The sequence below is a fragment of the Genypterus blacodes genome, unplaced genomic scaffold (assembly GCF_046128005.1).
Source record: "Genypterus blacodes isolate CSIRO-AG114 ecotype Tasmania unplaced genomic scaffold, CSIRO-AGI_Gbla_v1 ptg000149l_1, whole genome shotgun sequence".
Classification (NCBI taxonomy): Eukaryota; Metazoa; Chordata; class Actinopteri; order Ophidiiformes; family Ophidiidae; genus Genypterus; species Genypterus blacodes.
Genome location: NW_027466951.1, coordinates 27,501 through 42,500, shown reverse-complemented (window position 1 = coordinate 42,500; position 15,000 = coordinate 27,501). Strand labels below are relative to the sequence as shown.

Below are 15,000 nucleotides of genomic sequence, written 5' to 3'. Positions count from 1 at the left end.
ATGGACACATACACAGACATGGACACGTACACAGACACGTAGACGGACACAGCCATCAAGTCAACACTGTCAGGAGAGGCTTCCTGTCTGAGAGGAGGCTCCTCCCCCTGCAGGCGGCTGTAACATCGAGGGCGAAGACGACAACTGGGACTTTGGCACCGGGGCTGGATTCTATGTGGACGCAACCGAGGAGCCGTGGAAGAGCAACTACCGTATGTACTCATACGTGACTGAGGAGGTACTGACCCACAATGCATCACTGCACACACACAGCTCCTCAGGGGATCCTGAGAGTCATCCTCATCATCATCACTATACTCTCCCCTCCCCTCTCTCTCTGTTTCTCTCTCTCTCTCTCTCTCTCTCTCTCTCTCTCTCTCTCTGTTTCTCTCTCTGTTTCTCTCTCTCTCTCTCTCTCTCTCTCTAGCTACCTAAGCTGATCAATGCTAACTTCCCCACCAATCCAGACAGGATGTCCATCAGTGGTCACTCCATGGGGGGTCATGGAGCGCTCATCTGTGCGTTGAAGAATCCTGGGAAATACAAGGTAGAGTGCAGTACCCAGTGCGTCCACACGGGGAGGAAAAGACCCCAGGCGCTCAGACGGCATGAAGGGACCTTTAAATGTAGACCCATGTAGATCCTGGTCCCGCCTGTGCTCAGAGTGTTGGTTCTGCTGTATTGATGAAGTGTCGGTGATGTTTCCAGGCCGTGTCGGCGTTCGCCCCCATCTGTAACCCTGTGCAGTGTCCGTGGGGTCAGAAGGCGTTTGCGGGATACCTGGGCTCTGACAGGGCAACCTGGGAGGTGAGAGGTCATGAGGTCATGAGGGTTCATGTCGCTTCATGTCATCCTAACACGCTAAACCTTGCTGCGTTCCTCCTTTGTGCCCTTCAGGCCTACGACGCCACGCTGTTGGCGGGGGCGTACTCCGGTCCTCAGCTGGACATCCTGATCGATCAGGGCCGCGACGATCAGTTCCTGACGGCCAGTCAGCTGCTTCCCGACAACCTGATTGCTGTCTGCTCGGAGAAGAGGATCCCCGTGGTCTTCAGACTGCAGCCGGTGGGTTTACAGGTTTCCTTACAGGAAGTGGAAGCACAATGATCATTGAAAGTGACGGAGATGCTGCTGATCCGTCTCACTGACCCCATGTGGTCAAACTGTCTGTTAGTCCAGGTTTATTGGTCTCAGTTTAAGATGTTTGTCAGGAGGAAGTGAACGCTTGTTTTAATGTTGCGGGTGGTCTCTTCCTGTTTGGTGGCAGGGCTACGACCACAGCTACTTCTTCATGTACTCCTTCATGAGCGACCACATCAAGCACCACGCCAAGTACCTCAACGCCTGAGGCCCCCTGCTGGTACCAACCTCCATCTGCTAACACAGCGCCCCCTGCTGGGCTCATGGTGATCTGCATCAGCCTCAGACTTCCTGTTACAGGAAGGCAGCAGACACTTTCAGAATAAAAGCTTCTTAACTCATTGTTTTATTTTTCTTATTGACTCTGAAGTCGCCTGTACTCAAACAAGAAGAACAATCAAGTGGAGACGCATCAGAGAAGAACTGGCATCATTTTTAATACATAAACTTGATTCACATGTACAGGTCAGATCAAACATGGAAGCTGAATCCTTCACTTCCTCCACACGTGTTTGTCTCCCACCTCAGAGTTATAACCAGGGGCGTACATCTTCCCAGGAAGCTGCAAAGAGCGGGAAAGGTCAGAGTGCTAGACAGAACACACACACACACGCAGCTTCAGTTAAACCTGTGTGTGTGTGTGTGTGTGTGTGTGTGTGTGTGTGTGTGTGTGTGTGTGTGTGTGTGTGTGTGTGTGTGTGTGTGTGTGTGTGTGTGTGTGTGTGTGTGTGTGTGTGTGTGTGTGTGTGTGTGTGTGTGTGTGTGTATACATACCAGTTTAAAGGCGTGGAACTTCTCGTCACACTCCTGAGCGCTGATGGTGATCTCTGGCAGGTACTTGGGTATAGAGGTGAGCGACGCCACACGAGGTTTGTCTTCAACCCTGTAGAACAGAAGGAGTGAGCGCTGCCTGTTAGTGGTGACTGAGGGTGGTGGAGTGTGTGTGGTGACTGAGGGTGGTGGAGTGTGTGTGGTGACTGAGGGTGGTGGAGTGTGTGTGGTGAGGGTGGTGGAGTGTGTGTGGTGACTGAGGGTGGTGGAGTGTGTGTGGTGAGGGTGGTGGAGTGTGTGTGGTGACTGAGGGTGGTGGAGTGTGTGTGGTGACTGAGGGTGGTGGAGTGTGTGTGGTGAGGGTGGTGGAGTGTGTGTGGTGACTGAGGGTGGTGGAGTGTGTGTGGTGACTGAGGGTGGTGGAGTGTGTGTGGTGAGGGTGGTGGAGTGTGTGTGGTGAGGGTGGTGGAGTGTGTGTGGTGACTGAGGGTGGTGGAGTGTGTGTGGTGAGGGTGGTGGAGTGTGTGTGGTGACTGAGGGTGGTGGAGTGTGTGTGGTGACTGAGGGTGGTGGAGTGTGTGTGGTGACTGAGGGTGGTGGAGTGTGTGTGGTGAGGGTGGTGAGGGTGGTGGAGTGTGTGTGGTGACTGAGGGTGGTGGAGTGTGTGTGGTGACTGAGGGTGGTGGACTCACAGCATCCTCATGTGGTGGTAGGAGACATCGTCCTGCTCAAGCCACGGGCCCTTCTCAAACTTCACGTACTCCACGTCCTCCGCCACCTGCTCACAGGAAGCGTTGGGAAATTAGCAACACAAACAGGAAGCAGATGAATGAGGCTGAGGAAGCTTCCTGTCGGCTTACCCTCTCTCCGTCGAGTGGTTGAGTGCCGTCATACACGAGCATTTCTGATGTTTCACTGAACAGAAAAGGAGAAGAGTTAAAGCAAATCAGGTTTGATGTAAATGTTTTATCCAACGTTCGACCTCTGACCTGATTTGAGGCAGGAAGGACTTTTTGTACGACTCCTCGATACTCTTCAGATACGGCAGAGGAATGTTCTTGAGGTAAGACTGACACACACACACACACACGTCTTTATTTTTGCAAAACCGATGAGTGTGTAGCATGTGTGTGTCGTCTGCATAGCGTGTGTGTGTGTGTGTGAGCGTGTGCGGGCCTTGTGGTACCTCGCTTTTCTGCTTCAGTCTCCTCTGCACTTCCTCTGCTGGCACGTCCAAGTAGATGACCAGGTGGGGGGGCAGGAACTCACAAATGCTGATGCCCCTGATCTCATGGTAATAGTCCACACCTGCACACACACACACACACACACACAGTAACAAAGTCACCTTTTATTCTGTAAAGTTTGTGCTGCCAGATGGAGATGCAGGATACTCACACTCCTTCCTGATGTATCCCTGTTTGAACATGGCATCCAGGAAGACCACGTCACTGAAGGGAGAACGCTCCAGGACCACCCCCTGACCTGCACATCACCACGGCAACCATCAACCAATGTGATCACAACCACACGTACAGACAGACAGACAGGGATGGAGACAAGGCACAGACAGACAGACAGACAGACAGACCTGTGGTGAGCAGGTGCTGCACAGCGTCAGCGTACTGCAGCAGCCTCATGTTGAACAGCCACAGCTGCAGCCTGAAGCTGTTCCCATCTGCAGCCTGAGGCTCCGTGTAGAACCGCTGCAGGCTGCACATCCCGTTAAAGTCCTGATGGAGAGGAGTCGCCTCGCCCAGCATGAGGTCCAGGTACCCACAGTCTGCCTGGGGCATGAACAGCATGCCTGCACACACACACAACACATGGGGTGGGTGAGTGTGCGTGCATCTGTGTGTGTGCGGTGAGTCAGGGTGCTGGAGTGTGTGTGTTTTGAGTGAGGGTGGTGAAGTGTGTGTGTGGAGAGTGAGGGTGGTGGAGAGTGTGTGTGTGTGTGTGTGTGTGTGTGTGTGTGTGTGTGTGTGTGTGTGTGTGTGTGGTGAGTGAGGGTGGTGGAGTGTGTGTGTGGAGAGTGAGGGTGGTGGAGTGTGTGTGTGTGGTGAGTGAGGGTGGTGGAGTGTGTGGTGAGAGAGTGAGGGTGGTGGAGTGTGTGTGTGTGGTGAGAGAGTGAGGGTGGTAGAGAGTGTGTGTGTGTGTGTGTGTGTGGTGAGTGAGGGTGGTGGAGAGTGTGTGTGTGTGTGTGTGTGTGTGTGTGGTGAGTGAGGGTGGTGGAGTGTGTGTGTGTGTGTGTGCTGACAGTACCCAGCTTCTCAGCCAGCTTCTGTCCCAACGCCTCCTTCCCTGACGCCAGGTTTCCCTCCACCGTGATGATCTTGCTGAGCCGCTGCAGCCTGGGCGAGGTCCTCTCACCCATGATGTAAGACAGCCAGCCGTAGCTCCGCCTCCTGACGGCGCTGTTGTGGAGGCAGGCCTGCAGCACAAACACAGGGACTTCAGAGAGGCGATGATGTCATGCACCAAGTAAAGACAGCCACGCCGCCATTACATTACATTACATTACGATCTGCATCATTTGGCAGACGCTTTTATCCAAAGCGACTCGAGTGTTTACCACCCTTCGCAGAGGGGGGAGCAATTGAGGGTTCGGTGCCTTGCTCAGGGGCACCTCGGCAGGGGCTTGAACCGGCGACCCTCCGGTTCCCAAGCGCAAGGAAGCACAACCCACTGAGCCACTTCCTCCCTATGGCCATGGTAACAGAGCTGCTGATGCTCATGTGACCACGTGACAAACATCATCTCGTCAAATCTGCTGCTTTGACAATTTGGAAACGTGACTGCTGTGACGTCATGTTCACGAACTTCATTGCAATTAGTCAAAACAACTGAATCAGATACATTTAGCATCAACTGAGGACAAAACATGGAGACAAACAGAGAAATCCTTTCAAATACAATAAAAGCTTGAACTAAAGAGTGAAACCGTAAAGAGTCAAGGAACGAACGAGTTTGTTTACAGCCGCAGCGCAGCGAGTCGCCCAGCTTCTCCGTGTTAGCATGCTAGCGAGGTTAGCATGTCCTTGTGAACTTGAAACCTAAAGCACCGGGGCGCGCGCGTCCCGCCCTTACCGTGTGAAGCCCGGTAGCGGCTCTAGCAGCGGCTGCTCCCGGTGAGCCGAGCAGCCGGATCACTGTGAGAGCCATGACCCAGGTGCTCCAGAACCAGGACCGACGATGACCCGAAAATCCTACGATAGCAGACGCTTACTTTACACGTCACAGCAGCGGGGCCTTCAGCTGGTTAAGTCTCATAAACTGCTGTCTGACTCAATGCCTGAGGAGAATTTCTTTCTTTCTTTCTTTCTTTCTTTCTTTCTTTCTTTCTTTCTTTCTTTCTTTCTTTGTCTTGTCAGGTGCACATAGTAAGTATGTAACTACTCCCAGCTGAAACACTTCAAAGAACCATAATTGCGACACACATCAGTTGCATCAATCTATCATCTCAGTCTCGTTGACTTTGTGAGTCTGACTGTCTTCACTTTACGCATCAGTGACATCTCGGGGTGTGTTGCTGACTGTTTCCATGGAAACTGTGGTGTCTCTGTAAACCGCCATGTTTATCTGCGGCACTTCCTCATAACAGCTGTCTGTCTGTCACGTCTCACTGTCTGTACCTGACAAACTCAATTCTGTGAGAAAGGAAACACTTTGTCCTGACATTGAGCAACATCCTGAAGAATTTAACCTCTACAGCTCAGAGAAACACACACACACACACACACACACACACACACACACACACACACACACATACATGTGTGTTTCATTTTATTGCTTAAATTATATGAAGAAATTTTTACAAATTAGAAATTCCCTTTTAAAATTCACATTTATTAAATGACATACACACACACAATGCAATCCATGTGCCTGTGGAGCAGGTTGGGGTCCGGTGCCTTGCTCAAGGACAATATGTCAATAATTCATAATAATTCCTGCCTACCTGCCTGGACTTCAGCACATACACATATATACAGTATATAAAGTGTATTTATAGGAGGGGGGGCGGTTGGCCCTCAGTGTGTCTAGGCCCGCCCCTGCTCGGGCTGCATCAGTCCAGTCCACCTTAACTGGAGCTCTGATTCACGAACTTGTTGTTTCCTGAAAACGCCCCGTGGGTGAAAAAACTGAAGTTTGCAGCGCGTAAAGAAGAGAGAGAGAGAGAGAGAGAGAGAGAGAGAGAGAGAGAGAGAGAGAGAGAGAGAGAGAGAGAGAGAGAGAGAGAGAGAGAGAGAGAGAGAGAGAGAGAGAGAGAGAGAGAGAGAGAGAGAGAGAGAGAGAGAGAGAGAGAGAGAGAGAGAAGAGAGAGAGAGAGAGAGAGAGAGAGAGAGAGAGAGAGAGAGAGAGAGAGAGAGAGAGAGAGAGAGAGAGAGAGAGAGAAGAGAGAGAGAGAGAGAGAGAGAGAGAGAGAGAGAGAGAGAGTGTGTATATGTGTATTGCAGCGCACGAGACTGTCCTCACTTCCACTTTGTCTAAATCGTCCATTTTGCATCAAAGTTCCAGTGGCTCCCCGGCAGCTGATGGCAGCTTCTACCGGCCAAGGTCAGCGGCTGTGACTGCGAACTCGGGAAGCGAACGCTGACGGAGCGCCGGGAGGAACCGCATGGAGGAGGAAGACTCCGAGAGGAAGGACTGAAGTTACCGTACTAACGTGAAGTCTGAGCGCTGACAACAACATGTCGGGTAACACCGGGATTTATGCTGCCAAGAAGCGGAAGAAGCCCGTGCTGAAACAGTAAGAGCCTCCATCAGCCCGCACACTCACTCACTCTCACTCACTCACTCACTCACTCACTCAGTCTTACTCACTCTCTCTCTCATACTCCCTCACTCACTCACTCTCTCACACTCACATTGACACTGACACTCACTCCCACTCAGGGCTCCAACATGTCAGCTGGTCTGGAAAAGCAAAATGCACTAAAATGTAAATAATCCCAACGACTTCATTTGTCCACCTGTTGCAGGTCTTCAGGTGGCATGAATGTAAATATGTGAGTGAGCAAACATGCTGCTGCTGTTTTCTCTCTCTGTGTCTCAGCACCACGGAAGCTTCACACCTGAAGCCCTGAAACATGAATGGAGCAGTGATCACCGTGTATTGATCCTGTAATGATCCATACACGCCTACATGCTCCTGGACTCACTACAGACTGCTTGTGTGTGTGTGTGTGTGTGTGTGTGTGTGACGTCACGGCGTATTGCGAGTGAATAACTGATTTTATAGTATAAAAACAGCTAAATTACAACAGTGGAGTTCTACAATAAGACACAAATTGAGCATCAACCCTCAGCTTATCTGCCGTCTGCATAGATATCAGATCTATGGATCAATCAACAGCCGCTCAATCAAACATCTGGTCAGCCAGCGAGTGCATCAGTCAGGAGTGACAGGAGCTGTGATGTTTACACAGAGCTCATGTATGTGTCATACATCTCTTACACATGTGCTGACCAACTAAACGTGTGCTTCTCATGACTTATTTCTGGTTATCTGGTCTTGGGACTCGTTTCCAACCTTCCAAAGTCACTTTTGTTAAGAGAAAACGTTGATATATTATATATCAATAGTTGCATATTCTGGATCAGTGTTTCTGCGTCCTTCGTGCTGCTGTGCGGCAGAAGGGCTCGAGTCCCTGTGAGCTCACTGAGCCTTGGGTGTCAGTCTCCACTCTGGACTCGCGTGTCTTGGTTGAAGACTCGTCCTGGGACTTGAACTGTGACTCAGCTGTAGTTACTCAATAAACTCGTAGTCTTAAACCACACTATTTACAGGATAAATACGCGCCGCCCGTCTGAGTTTATGTCATAAAGTTGCTCTCATTGAGTCTCTTGGTATGAAATCATCGTCCTCTGTTTAAGGTGGACTGGCCGCGCGCCTGCGTGTCGCCGCGTTCGTGTCGTTCGCGTTGTTGTTGTTGTGGTCCGGCGTGTCGGTCCGTACGACCTTAAGAGCGCGTGCCGGGCCCCGGCTCGGTCTGGCACGGACCCGCTTTTTCGCGCATTAATCACAATCAAGCCGGAGAGACCAAGGCGCTCTCACGCGATGCTCCGGGAGGGCGGGGCGGGGGGCGGGGCTACGAGTGCAACATGATACCCTGCGTGCGCGCGAGGCATTCAAGTAATCACACCAACACACGAAACCCAGGGAGCGTAGTGACGTAACGAGTACAGAGACAGAGGGAGAAAGAGGGAGAGAAGGGGAGAGAGAGAGGAAGAAAGAGGGAGAGAGGGAGAAAGAGAGGGGGAGAGAGAGAGAATGGGGAAGGGAGAGAGAAGGAGAGAGAAAAGGGGGAGAGAGAGAAAGGGAAAGAGAGGGAGAAAGAGAGAGAATGGGGGAGGGAGAGAGAGAGAAAGGGGGAGAGGGAGAAAGAGAGGGGTGAGAGAGAAAGACAGAGGGGGCGAGAGAGGAGGAGAAAGGTGGGGGAGAGAGGGAGAGGTGGAGAGAGAGAGAAAGACAGAGGGGGAGATGTAAAGAGAGAGAAATGTTCAATGAAGGAAGTGAACGAAAGAAACTTCAAAGGAAAAGAAAGGATACAGTGAAACACTGAGAAGGAAGCAACTTGGAAAAAAAGAGAGGAAAGAAAAACCAGGAGAGAAAAAAGATGGAATAAATCAGAACAGAAAGAGTGAAAGAAGGAAATAAACATGGAAAGTAGCAACTTCTCTACCTAGTCATTAAAGTAACTAGTAATTACTGTGGAAAGTGAAGTAACTAGTGTAGTATCTAAAGTAATATATCAGCTCATGGAGGAGAATAAAATGCTGAACTGATCCAGTAAAGCAAAGTTAAGTACATTAAGTAACATACAGTCAAAGTAAACACAAAGTGTAGCTCCGCCTTCACCTAATCCAAAACACATGATCGGACACTTTGTTCATTTCCAGAGTGATCAATGGGCCGATCGATTGGTGTTTTAAATCCCATACAGGTTTGGTGAACAGCAACTCAATGGGACTCTGATATCTGATGATTGTCTGTAAACCCGAACCATGCAATGTTAGTTTTAAAGTGTGTGTGTGTGTGTGTGTTGGCAGCTTGGAAATCGTCTGTTCCCATATAAATCCTAAAATAAAGCGTGTTGGCGCGTCTACTTGTGTGTTTCCCTGGCAACCAGCGGCACAAAGGCCTCATTCAGCCGCACTCTCACCACAGTCTGAGACTCAAACCCATATCCATACCTGATACAACCAAAACCAAAGTTTGATTCTACTTCTCCAGATGAGTTTAGATCAATGATGCAATTTTTAGCTGAACTTGATTTGTGATTCAGACATACACACACACACACACACACACACACACACACACACACACACACTCACACACAGAGAGAGCTGTGGCAGAGAGCCAAGACAAACGCAGTAAACAGTAACATAGTCGTCCTTTGTTCTGTCCTGAGACGTTTGCTAGCAGGAAGAGGCTGCAGGCCGCAAAACATTGCACTTTTAAAAACATCTGAGGCCTCAGAGATACTAAGTTACTTACTCTGGGAAAGGACACTAACACCGTATTCTGACCTGAAAGATGTGATTGGTCAGTTTGTGTCTGTTCAGACTACACAACCACAAATACGTTTAAAATGTGATTTTTTTGTAGGATTTCTTCACCACCGATGTGGAGACTATGTAACATAGTTGTTGGTTGTTCTTGTAGATCTGTGGACCGTCCACCTTCCTGTTGGCATACAGGTGGAGGAAATAACTAAACACTAACCATCCCACTTCCTGTCCGTTCAGTTCATGCAGGGGCATGGTTAATTTGGGGAACCCGGAAGTCCTCTTAATCATCCCTTCTATGTTTTGTTTATGTAGCAAACGTGGATATTATAGACTCAATAAATCACAAACCTGTTTTCCGAGGTGGGTGTGGGCTGCAGTGCCCTGTTCTTGTTACCTGTGGGCTCAGATCTGCTTTTCCAAACATTCCAAACACGTGTATGTAGGAAACACACTGCTGGTGTTTTTACAGGCTGGACCTCCTCAGTCTGTGTGTTCTTCTACAGGCAGACAAAAGCAGGCCAGCGACGCTGCGGTGTAACACGAGCTTGCCGCACTCAGACAGACCGTGTAGGTTCACATCCCTCAGATAAGGCCTCTCGAAGAGAAATCATGGATAAGGTAAATCATAGCTCCGCTCAGCGCTGTGACCCACTGCTAACCCAGGTGGAAAACGTGTCGCTGAATGCTGGCTTTTGTTTGTGCCAGGCATTTCTCTGCACTGAGGTCAGCCCTGTTCCATTTCTGGGAAGGTAAGGCTCACGTCTGAGGTCGCTTATTGAGTTATGGCTGTGTTCCAAACTGACTGATCTCAGCACAAATACCCATCACCCACCACAGTGTATGGATGACAGACGTTAAAACATTGATCGTACATTTTTGTCAGACACTAGGTTGCCGGGCAGATGCTAATTTTAACCCCATATGTTCGTTTCTGGCTAAGTCATTTCAGCTGAAATGTTTGTTGTTTGGCGTGAATGAGCCGTAGGTGTGTTAGCTGCGCTCTCAGCAGGTGTACGTCACTGGAATGATGAGTTGTGTGTTGATGCCTCCCTCTCAGTTTGGCTGCAGATTCAGCACACGTGTCTGGTTTCAGTATCTTCCAGTCAGACTCATGAACTTGTATGTTGGCCATGAGTGTTGGGTGGTCCTGCCTGGAAAAACCCAGCAGCTGTCATGATGAACACTTTTATTTTCACGTTCTGTATTAGAAACCAAGGGAAGGACTTGTGTGGAGGTTGTGTGTCTTCCAAAGACGCCTCATTTAATTACTCACCAGTTCTAAATATTTCCATGTTTAAGGCCGTTTTGAGGTTTTAAACAATAGCAGGGGCTTTTGAAAATATTTGAATGATAAATCTGTTGTGGTGATCCACATGTAAGAGCTGTACAGTTTACACAGAGTCCTTGAGGAGATTGTCATTCTCTTATGGGTGCTAGAGGAGATTCAAGAGGTCTTTGGGGATGTTCTGAGCAATGAGGTGGTTCCAGGCTTCCCTACAATTGTTCTAGAGCTTCTAGAGATTAATCAAGTCTAATTTGTTCTAGAGTTGTTCTAAAGCTAATAGAAGGTCCATAAGAGTCTCTAGCATGTTCTAGAGTTCAAGGAGATGATGAGAAAGATAGATAGATTTTGGGGGGGTTTGTCAGTAATGTCCTCTGGGTCCCCTAGACTTGTTTTGAGACTTGTTTTGAACATTCAAGTATTCTTAGATGATGTTGTTGAGGTTCTATGTGTCCTTGAAAATGTCCCGATACTCCATATAAATGTTCTAAGGCTTCTTGAGGCGACTCAAAGGATGCTTGAGGGCGTACTAGTTGCAGTGAGAGACTTGAGAAGCCCCAGATCCAGTATGGCATTTTTACTGCTGCTTCCATATATTTGACCCCCATCATCTTTGGTTTGTCAGAACCCTGATGCTTTGTCATGGACAAAAACCCCAAACCTCTTAAAGAGAAGGAAACAGTCACATTTAGACTAACAAACTCCTAAATTGAATTCTAGAGTTCGGAATTCTGAATGGAACTAAAAAGTCTAAAATTACTTTCTCAGACAGGAAGTTTGTGAATAGGACCTTAAGGCTTTTCTTTGGCTGTTGGAATGGTCATGTAGCACCGGCCTCAGGCCTTTCTTTTAGACTGTCTCCTCTGTTTAGGGTACGTCAGCGAGCTAATGATGATATACTGTTGACTCACCCGGGCCGTGGTGTGTTTATTAGTCACATTCGTGTTTACCTCAGGCAGTTCTGAGACGTTTTATTGGTGTGTGTCACAGTGCTGTGGTAGGGCCGGTTAGCCTGGCCTGAATCTGTGTCAGGCTAAGTGCTGTTCTCTGCTCTGCTCATTAAGGCTTTACTAAATGACTCCACTGTGTGTCATGGTTCTCATTTGTTCTCTGTGCGTAGATCCAATTTCTCACAATTGTAAAGAGCTGCAGTATCACTGAACTTTGTCTTGTGCGCAATTTGTTTAAAAAAAAAAGAAAAAGAAATCTTGATTTTTGCAACTCATAACTTTGGATTCAACAACAATTTGGTAATTTCATGTGGCCAAATTGCAAACTTTGATTATTTGTGCAGCACGACATTAGACCTAGTGTTCGGATGTAAACCAACACTGGACCTTGACACCAAACATTTGTTACTTCACGTGGACTTCGGCCTTTTGACCCGAGAAGCCTCTTTATCTTTATTAAACCGAAGATTACAAATTATGCAACACAAACTGAAGCCCAGCAGCTGCTGCTGTTACCACTGTACTAATATATTACTACTGTTACTTCTACTTTGTATAATATATCTATATATATGTAAAAAGATATATTTGTGTATAGATATATTGCTTGATGCGAGAAATATGCAGAAATATTCCATATTTGCCAGATAGTGCGCCGTAAGTATGTAAAATATTGTTTGAGTGGCAGGAGCGCGTCATAAACAGGTGAAAGCACGTCACATGGGTAAACTGCAGTGCTCAGAGCGTGTTTGTGTTTGTGTTCCTCAGTAAGAAGTCTCCTGGAGCCAATTGCGTGGTTAAATCAAACCCTTCCAAACGACACCGGGATCGGCTGAACGGTGAGCTGGAGCGGCTCACCGATCTGCTGCCGTTTCCAGAGGAGGTTCGCTCTCGCCTGGACAAACTGTCCGTCCTCCGCCTCAGCGTGGGGTACCTGAGGGTCAAGAGCTACTTCAAAGGTGAGGACCAGCCTGGAACTGCTCGATTGATTAGGAATGTTTTATTCCAATAACTTTGTTTTTGTTTATTATTATGACTATAAAGTAGTTCTAAGAAGAGGCAGGAGGCTGAAGAGGACCCGGAGGAGCAGAAACTAATTGTTACATCCAGGAAAAAGCTTTTAAACTTTTTTTGAACTTTTTAACAAATTCTTCAACTCTATGAAATGCTTCTCTCTTGTAGCGGTGCTGTTTTATGGAGCTTGCACGAATCAGACCTTGGGCCCCCCCAGCTGCCTGCCCAGTATGGCCCTGGTCTGAGTTTTGTGGTGTGTGACTGGGCCAGTCCACCTTAAACAAAGACTCTATTATAGCTACAGTTCTCAGCTTTGGCCAGATGTTTAGGGCTGGTCTGTGCTGACTGATGAAGGGAGAAGTAAGCAGAGGTCCAGGTCACTGTGGGTTCATCAGAGGTTTCACCAACAGGAAATCCTGCTAAAGTCATGGATGTTGAAAATGTATTTTGTCGGCCCATAATTGTTTTGGAAAATTCCAATATTTGGAGGAACAATTTTAAACGTTACAAATATCCAAATCCAAACTGAATGTGACACTTGGTGTGTCCTAGCTACATCACACAGGGTTTGGATTGGCTGTCAGCAGTCGCGCTGTGTCATGGTGGTTTTTAGTGTCTATGAATTAGATTGAGAGAAATAAACGTTCACAGCAGCTTGGAGCCTCTCCTTCAGGTCTCAACCAGATGGTTATCACCTGGGATGACTCTGGAGGGTTACCTTAGTCAAAACACGAGCCGGGATGAGCGTTCAAGCGGGGACATGCCTAGATTTAAGATAAAGATCCCGTAAATCGTTAAAGAAAAAAAAGAAAGGGCAGAGCAGAGAAGAGCAAACATAAGCAGTTGGAGTGAGATTGGAGGACTTGATAGAGGAACGCTGCACCCAGGCTGCTGGCTTTGTCTGCTGGGCTCATAGCGTGACTCCACCAGGATATTTTGGACATATTTGTGTGACGCTGTTAGAAATTGGAGAGAAATGCGGCCTGGCGTTCATTGAAAACATCCAGCGCCGGTTGATGTGGTCACGCTGGGTCTGCTGCCATTTCAAGTATTTTAGGACGACGGCCCGAGTAGCAGAGAGGGGGGGAAGAGTTAACCCTTTCTGCACTGCCGCTGACTCAGTGTTGTCGTACTGAACTCATTCTGTTACTCAGCGTTAAACCTGATGGATTTGTTTTGAACTTCCCATCTGCTGCTGATGAAGTCTGCCAGCATCAAGGTTGTTATTGTTGACTAAAACTGAAACTAAAACAGAACTGAAAGCTTTTCCCTCAGGCTAATATCACTGATGACAACACAAGTGAGCGTGTGTGTGTGTGTGTGTGCTACAGGAACAAAATTAAAGCAAAATAAGATCAAATATTAATGGGTTTCCTAAAGTAAACATCTTAAGCAGCGTAAGGTAGCGTCCCTCAGGCCTGTCTGGCTCCTACAGATGGCTTCTGTGATCATTAAGGGGTCCTTGGAAGATGTTCTGGTGGTGGAGATCATGGTGACTGATGAGCTGAGGCTGTAACCCATAAGTTAAAGTTGTGTTAGTTGGACCATGTGCAGTGATTCTGTACCTGCTGGCTGCTCTCCAGTATCGGGGCTTTGAAGTAGTTTGGCCTGATTTGGCCCCTCAGACGTTCGCCTCACCTCAGACATGAAAAATGTTTGAGCTGAAAGCCGTTTGTCCTCAGACAATGACATCAGCTTCAGCTGTGGACGTGGAAGGAGGTGATGAACTGAAACACCTCTGAGTTTCAGCTCTCAGGGCTCAGGCCCTCACAGAAACCCTGGAGAAGTCACAACACTGAGACAAAATATTCATGTGAACTATGAACCATTTATAAATCCACAGCTATAATTGGCTTAGAATCGGCCAATCCCTTATGTTGATGCTGTCACCATAGTAACCTAGTGTTTAGAGAACGTATGGCAAAGATGATGCTCTCTGCATGATGGAGGAAACGTGATTGTCCACATGTCATGTAAATGTTAACAAATCAAAGTGTTGTGTCACATGTGTGCTGTGTCATTGGTCATGTCCTGCTCACGGTCATGGCTCACAATCTGTATGAGCCCGTAGGGATTCAGCATAGGCTCAACACTTATCATTCAACCTAACTTGAGTGACAGGTTTTTCTTGCAGCAGGTGCAATCCACGACTGGTCTGTCAGAATGTGGTGACGGAGTTCAGCAAGCGATGTAATCATCTTTTCATTTCTGCACCGCGTCTCCCTTCACACCCAACCCAACTTTTCACATCCTCCTGAAACCCGTTTGTTTATGAGCCCGGCACTCAATCAGCTGGGTCTAGTTCAGAGCGGGCGGTCCAAA

At 48.1% G+C, this 15,000-nt stretch overlaps 3 protein-coding genes across 4 annotated transcripts in view; 2 read left to right on the top strand and 1 right to left on the bottom strand.

Moving 5' to 3' along the window:
* esd (esterase D/formylglutathione hydrolase) overlaps positions 1–1,482 on the top strand; it is a 2,566-nt gene extending 1,084 nt beyond the window's left edge. Inside the window, exons 5-9 of the mRNA XM_076165763.1 lie at positions 114–238; positions 428–547; positions 709–807; positions 898–1,065; positions 1,268–1,482. Coding sequence (XP_076021878.1) covers positions 114–238; positions 428–547; positions 709–807; positions 898–1,065; positions 1,268–1,348 — 593 coding nt within the window. The 3' untranslated portion in view covers positions 1,349–1,482. The remainder of the gene's footprint in view (positions 1–113; positions 239–427; positions 548–708; positions 808–897; positions 1,066–1,267) is intronic.
* A 79-nt stretch (positions 1,483–1,561) lies between these two features.
* ndufa10 (NADH:ubiquinone oxidoreductase subunit A10) lies at positions 1,562–5,165 on the bottom strand. The gene is made up of 10 exons (XM_076165762.1): positions 4,999–5,165; positions 4,174–4,342; positions 3,503–3,718; positions 3,310–3,396; positions 3,098–3,219; positions 2,901–2,980; positions 2,772–2,826; positions 2,604–2,689; positions 1,915–2,023; positions 1,562–1,702 (listed from the first exon to the last, which is right to left on the bottom strand). The coding sequence occupies exons 1-10, from the start codon at positions 5,071–5,073 to the stop codon at positions 1,634–1,636; spliced, it is 1,068 nt and encodes a 355-aa protein (XP_076021877.1). The 5' UTR covers positions 5,074–5,165; the 3' UTR covers positions 1,562–1,633.
* A 1,150-nt stretch (positions 5,166–6,315) lies between these two features.
* The window catches only part of LOC143012568 (aryl hydrocarbon receptor-like), a 17,028-nt gene continuing 8,343 nt past the window's right edge, over positions 6,316–15,000 (top strand). For both annotated transcript variants that reach the window (XM_076165765.1, XM_076165764.1), the window contains exons 1-2: positions 6,316–6,664; positions 12,433–12,623. In XM_076165765.1, coding sequence (XP_076021880.1) covers positions 6,606–6,664; positions 12,433–12,623 — 250 coding nt within the window. In that variant the 5' untranslated portion in view covers positions 6,316–6,605. The remainder of the gene's footprint in view (positions 6,665–12,432; positions 12,624–15,000) is intronic.